At 35.1% G+C, this 7,440-nt stretch overlaps 1 protein-coding gene across 1 annotated transcript; it reads left to right on the plus strand.

The window, feature by feature from the left end:
* Positions 1-1,435: 1,435 nt before the first annotated feature.
* Positions 1,436-2,338, plus strand: LOC149168923 (uncharacterized). The gene has a single exon (XM_089428477.1). It carries the CDS (start codon positions 1,516-1,518, stop codon positions 2,311-2,313), a length of 798 nt encoding a protein of 265 aa, XP_089284603.1. The 5' UTR covers positions 1,436-1,515; the 3' UTR covers positions 2,314-2,338.
* The last annotated feature ends 5,102 nt before the right edge of the window (positions 2,339-7,440 follow it).

A 7,440-nucleotide genomic window follows, 5' to 3' on the forward strand; every position in this document is an offset into this window, starting at 1 on the left:
TTAATGGAACCATGCTTGTGATCCTTATTCTATAACCAAAGACCAATGATTAGTGGTGTTGTGTCATTGTGACAACGCGATCTTCATGCACTGTTTGGAACATGAGATGGGAACATGGTATAGAATATTGGTTTCTTGTGTTTAAAATGATCACAACGAGGGAGAACTCCCTCACACAAATAAAGCATTTGTGGTTGAGGAAGGATAATGCTCAAGTGGCCATGAAGGAGGCTCAAGCATTGGAGGCAGGGGATGGCAAGTGGGCACAGGGGAGAAATGACTTCATAATTATGATTTCACTCAACCTCTTGATGAGAACAGGCTTCAAATCCAACAGTGGATTTGCTAGCTCAAATGAATCGATCTGGATAGTGAAGATGACTCATACCTAATTCCACATGCATGTGGAGCCCTGTCCATATCTTAACAATAATAGCTTCATATAGGGCATTGTGATTGCTAAAGGACGGTGGCAAACACATTCACAACCTTGACCAACACGTTAAGGAATAGAGTGCCTGACAATGGAAGCTAAGCAAGGACATCGTTAGAATTCAGAGGTAGCAACTAGAGCAATAGAAGTTGATGTATAGATTGAGCTTGCCTCCCTAAGACTATGGTTGGATTGGTTATTTGCCCATTTCATTGCCCAATTCAACTCATTGATGGAAATTTTGACTAAGTAAAAACATCAAACACAGAAGCAAGATAACGAATTAAATGATTTAAGACAAAAAAATGAAAACACAAGTCAACAAGAAAAGACATACATCACTATGGCCCCAACATCATCTTTCAACTTCCTCAACTTTACACATTCATTCTTCTGCAACTAGTTTACCTAATCTAAACTTAGTAATCTCTGGACAATACAATGGTTTTGAATAATTAAAATGATTTGTCTTTTATAAATTTGATTATGAAAACTAATCATCATAGAATTTTAACATTTATTATAAAAGTACATTTGTAAACATCCTTGGTTGTATGTAAACAAGTTTCTCTTAAGATTATGGAAAATCATGGTATTCAAACTTTTTGGATATAATTTCGTTGCTTTATTGTTTAGAAAAAGAAATGAAGAAGCGGTATAATTGTACTTTAGAATTTATTTGAAAGTAAATGAGGAACCTATCAGAAGCCTTTTTCCTAGGATTTTTTCCAAAACAAAGGTAAAAATAGCATGTGATTCTCTGATATCATGGGGCAGGCAATAATTATAGAAGAGAACGCAGGAAAACGTTTGCTTTTTCTATTTGTATGAAGTAAATCCCTGGTCAGTACTCACCACGTTGTCGCTATCGATATGATGGAGTGAAAGTTGTGAACAGTCCATGTGATTAGCATGGATCGTGCTTATCCATCTATTCACATCGTGGTGGCATCCACGACTGTCTTTTTTTCTTCTTCTTTTTGGGGACCACAGTGTCATCACTACTTTAAAGTCGCTCCTCTTGTTCTGCCTTCTCTTACTTCACAAGGGTTTGTAAAGACAGCTTATCAAAGGCAAAAGCAATGGGGGGAATTCTTGATCAAGCATGGCAGGTGGTGCACAGTTGGGCCACAGCCAGGCCTGTACTGTTTGTAATGATGAATATAGTGATCGGGGGCATCTTGGTCACCTCTGCAAAGCTCAGAGGCAAACCCACCAACGCCGAGGATGACACCGGCCCCCGCCAGGCTTCCCTACTTACGAGGCTTATGTCCAGGAATTTATCCCGTAAATTTTCTGATTATGACACGGATTTCCAGAGCGAGAGGATCGCACCAGCTGAAATTGATTACCACGAAACACAATACGAAGATGAAGTCGGAGAAGAAAGCGGAGACGAAATCAAAGAAGAGAATTACAGCGAGAAAAGAGAGGAGGCAAAAGAAATTCAAGAAGATGTGCAGCAGAAATCAAAATATCCCCCGCGGAATGAAAAGCCCTCTCTCTCGCGGAGGACACGGCAGTCTTCTGGTGTGCCGCCCGGCGAAGGCAGTTCTGGTGAAACGGCAGGTCGATCATCGTCTTCCGGTGAGATCGCCGGAGCAGCATCTTCTTCCAGGAGACAGGTTCGACTCCCGCCGCCTCCTCCTCCTACGGGTTTGAGGAAAACGGGGTCATTTCTTTCTAGCCTCGTCAGTTTTCGAAGGGGCTTAAATAGCAAGATCTCTGAATCAACCGGCCTGGACAGCAGGACGCAAGGAGAAAGTAGCACTGGGGCCTATACCGCGGAAGTTGACACTGAAGCCGAGGACTTCATCCGGAAATTCAGAAGGCAGCTCAAGTTACAGCGCCTTGAATCCATCCTGCAGGGAGGCAGGTGAAAACAGACAATTAAAATAATTGTTAATCTTGTTTCTTTGTCTACTGGAGTTTTGGCATATGTAGCTTTTAGCTTCTCTATATTATTCTCCATGTCCATTTTGAGTTCAGCTGCTCAAACTTTATTGTTTTGTGAGAATCTTTCTTTATGCGTTCTGATAATTCCCAAAGATGTACTTAGGTTTGTTTCAGGCCTATTGATCTCCATGTCTATTTTCAGCTCAGCTGCTCAAAGTTCATTGTTTTGTCAGAATATTTCTTTATGCGTTCTGATAATTCCCAAAGATGTACTTAGGTTCGTTTTAGCCTTCAGGCCTATTGATCTCCATGTTCATTTTCAGCTCAGCTGCTCAAACTTCATTGTTTAGTCAGAATATTTCTTTATGCGTTCTGATAATTCCCAAAGATGTACTTAGGTTTGTTGCAGGCCTATTGATCTCCATGTCCTTTTTCAGCTCAGCTGCTCAAACTTATTTGTTTAGTCAGAATCTTTCTTAATGCGTTCTGATAATTCCCAAAGATGTACTTAGGTTTGTTTCAGGCCTATTGATATCAACTTGTACATTCTGTGCGGATCCACTGTAACCGCATGTTTACATCGCTTTCACTATGGCCAGATTTTAGGTTTCCGTGAAATTAAATACTTTTGGAACCAGGTAAAATTTAACATGGAATAAAAGACCCTTTGGAACCAAGTAAAATTCAAGTGAATGTATAATACTTGTTATTCAATTCACACAAGAAATCTGTATGAATTTGTTTTTTTCAATAGTTGCTGTCAGCAGTGTGTATATAGTAATTAATCTAATCAATTTCAGTTCTGATTAATGTGTCAGTTGTTGAGTTCTTCTCGGTTAAAGTTTTTTAATTTGTTTTTTAAGTGATTAAAATCATATTTTTAAATTAAAACTTATTTTTTTAAATATAAATTTGTATTTTGTAATTGTTTTATATATATTGTTTTAATTTTGTTTTGGGTGTAAATAAATAATTTTATTGATAGCAGTTTTTTTATGTGAACTTTATCTAATTTTAACAATTTTCTAAATAATTTTACATAAAATTGACTTAACAATTTTCTAAATAAATTTATATAAAATTATATATAAGAATAAGTTTTTATAACTATTTGTTAAATAAATTAAATTTCTGATTTTTCTAATCATTGATGTCTTTACTTCTAAGGTGATAACCCTTGCTATTTCTGCTCATCTAAAATGCAGAGATAAGGAAATCATGCTTTACCTGATGGTAGGGATAGGAAATCATGATTTTCCTGATGGTAGGGATAGAATTTGACGTGAAAATGTTTAGTTGCAAAATCCTACCCTACCTGAACTATAAGCTTGTTCGACGACAAACTTTTCTTAAAAAAAACCAACGAAAAAGAGCAAATACGACAACTATCTTTTTTCAAGAATAACCGATGAAGAGGACGACGCCTTTGTACTCGCATTCAAGTTCTCTGAACATTTCCCTAGGAGACCATTGTCCAATGGGTTTCAACCAAACATTTCACCATATTTTTATAACTTATAATAATAATAATTTAAATTAAAATTATTATTTAATTAATTTTTATGATTTTTTATTTTTGGCTATTTAAAATATATAATTTTTTGGAAAAAAAGAAGCATATTTGTGATATTTTTAGAATAGAAATCAAAAAGTACAATCTCTTGGTTGCATAGAAGCTCACTCGATTTCTAGATAGATATTTTATTTTAACATTCAAAATATGCTTCAGTCGCACATAAAGAAAAATTGCTAACTTGTCACTCGAAAAGAAATATTAAAGAGATTAAAGGAAAAGAATGATGATAAAACACCATTGCGAAATTATGAATAAGTACAAATGCCAACATCCAAAAGTAAAACTTCCTTTGAGAACAAATATGCTATAACATTATGCTCCCTATAATAGTGAAGGATATGAAGATCATCAAATTGTTGTTGTAATTGCCAGATATTCTTTTTTCATGATTCCAACTGAAGGATTCTAAGATCCACCTTTCCATTGAACCAATCCACTATTATTTTGGAATCACCAATCAGTTTAAAAACCTTCACTTGCTTCCACAAAGCTAACCTCAAAGCACACCACAAAGCAATCAACTCAACAACAAAGTTTGTACCATTTCCAATGCCCAACTTACATTTTAGAACCACATTCTAAGGGAATAGAATGACAACACCAACCCCACAATTCTCCCTTTGACAGACACCATCAAAGAAACCCCATACATTTCCTTCAGATAACACCAACTCCCTTATAATTCTTGTCTTCTTCGATTTCAAGGGCATCCCTGTTTCATTAAAGAAACTCTAGAATTATGTGCAATTACTGTTGAGTATACAACATCATTTTGCCAAAAAAAAAAAACTTTGTTTCTCCCTAACAAAATGCTCCACATCAAAAACACTAAGATAAATTTTAAAAAGGACAAGCTAAATCTCTGAACCCAAAGCCACAAACCTTTTCCAATAGAGTTCCCAAACCACTAAATTTTTATTTTTAGGACTGATTAAACCTCTTTCCAAACAATCTTCTTGAAAGGGAAAAAAAAATAATGGTCAATAGATTCATTATTTCAACAACATTAAACATAAAATCTAGGACCTTCATATCATTTTTTGCTATAAGATCCTAGGTGAGAATTTTCCTTTCAAGGAAAAGCCATAGAAAAAGTCGACATTTCAGGGGTCCTTGACCCTTCCAAATTAAATTAAACCACCATTTTGATTCACATGTTAAATTTTGTTGCATCAAAACATTGTATCCCAACTTTGCTGAAATAATCCCACATTGCTTATTTTTAGACTAAGAAAGATTATCCTAAAAATACTATCTTCCCCGAAGTCATCAAAAAAAGATTCCATTCCCTTATAAAAATTGGCAGGATTTGTAAATGTTGAGCAAAAGCCCAGAGTTGATTATCGACATTTGTGGGATTATCTCTAGCCACATTCACATTATAATAAACATAATGAGAATTTAGAAATTTTACCAGGTCCGCAAATGGTTTGTGCCTACCATCACACCTTATCCATAGATCTCGTCCAATTAATACATTCCTGCCATTACGAATTTTCCAATGATATGTTTTTCCATAACCTATATCCCTCAGACCACATTTCTCCAAATCATTGACCCATCCCTGGTCGATTTTGACTTTTTTGTTAACCGTACTTCCACCAACTTGTCCTTTAGGCATTTTAACCTCATGATCGAGCTCCACAAGTTTTTTCAAAAAACATTTGCCATCCACTTTTTGCAGCAAGGGTTAAAATAAACAAATCCACATATCTTAGGTCCCAACCTCCAATTTTTTTTGGAATTTCCAATCTTTCGCACTTCACCAAGGACAAGCTTCTTATCTAATTGTTTCCATTCCATTAAAAATGAGAACTCAATTTCATTATTGACATTAAAACGCTTTTGGAAAATTTGGTTAAGGTTAGCTAAAAAACCTGAATGCTCTCTATAACAAATTTCACTAATATCAGTCGACCTCCTAAAGAGAGCCACTGATTACACCAAAGATTAATGTGTTTTCCCACTTTCCTCAGAATCCAGACCCAATCCACTACTCTATAATTATTTGGTTTAAAGAAATATTCAAGATATTTAAAACCATCATTTAGCATACCAAAATTGAGAGGAAAAATACATTTAATGAATTCAAGATCCTCCTCCTCTAGGTTATTGCTAAGACTAATAAATTTATCAAGGATTACTTCCATGCCTATGGCATTGCAAAAACAATTCAAAATATCTTTAAACATCTTCCATTCATCCACATTCTCCTGACCAAATAATAACATGCCATTAACAAATAAGATATCTGTTATCACCATATTATGGCCAACTACCACTCCTTTAAATTGGACATTCTCCTTTGCTTCCATTATTAACTTGCTTAAGCCTTCAATAGTGAGCAAAAAATAAAAAGGAAACAAGGGGCATCCTTGCCTGATTCCCCTTGATTCCCTAAAGAATTCAAAAGGCTTACCATTAATAAAAACAACATAATTAGCAAATTGAATACAATCCAAGATCCAAGACACAACTTCAAATTTTAAACCAATTTGTATTAAAACCAATTTTAAGAAAGACCAATCCACTCTGCCATATGCTTTTTTCAAATCAATCTTGAAAGACCAATCCACTCTGCCATATGCTTTTTTCAAATCAATCTTCATCACCAAAGCTAAAAAATTATGAGCCTTGATTATGTGAATGATCTCCTACATTGTCTCAATTGCATCATGAATATGCCTGTTGTAGAGAAAACCAAATTGAGCCAAGGATATATGTTTTGATAAACCAACCTTCACCCTGTTAGCAATAATTTTAGAGATTATCTTGTATAGAGAATTGCATAGGGCTATCGGCCTAAAATCAGTAAAACACTTGGGCTATGCCATATTAGGAATTAAAGCAAGGAAAGTGGCATTAAGATTTCCAGAAACAAACCCCCTTCTTCTAGAGTCCTCAACCACCTCTAAGGTATCTTCCCCACCAAATCAAAGAAAGACAATATTTTTTTTGCACCCCAACCATTATGGCCTAGACTTTTGTCTTTGGGCATCTTCTTAAGAATATTTAAAACATCCTATTTTGTAGTACGCCTCCCTATCCAATTGGATTCTTCATTCGTGAAGAATTGGGAGAAGTTTAAAAAAAAATTCAATTGATCCATAATATTTATATGCCCACTTTCCTCGAACAATTTCTTATAAAATCTGACTCCTTCCTGTGCAATTTCATCAAAGGAGAAAACAACTTTTGAACCATCAAATTTAGAAATTTCCCAAATGTGGTTTATATCCCTTTGATGACTAGCATACCTATGGAAGAACGAAGTATTGTTGTCGCCTTCAGTGATCCAAGTGGCTTGGCTTTTAAGTTTCTAATAATTATTGATTATGTAAAGTTCCTTCTTTTTTTAAATTATAGTTCTCTAACTTGCTCTTGTTCATAATTAGTTAAAAGGCCATCTCCTCGAAGATACAGATCTGAAAATTTCTCCTCTATCTTATCCAAGGAGCCATAAGTCTCCTCCTTTTTCTTTTTTTTGACCATTTGCATACAACTTCCTTCAAAGGTTTTAACTTCATAGTAAATT

This window comes from Pinus tabuliformis, chromosome 4_2 (assembly GCF_031772625.1).
Source record: "Pinus tabuliformis cultivar Carrire ecotype Pingquan chromosome 4_2, CPIR1, whole genome shotgun sequence".
Classification (NCBI taxonomy): domain Eukaryota; kingdom Viridiplantae; phylum Streptophyta; class Pinopsida; order Pinales; family Pinaceae; genus Pinus; species Pinus tabuliformis.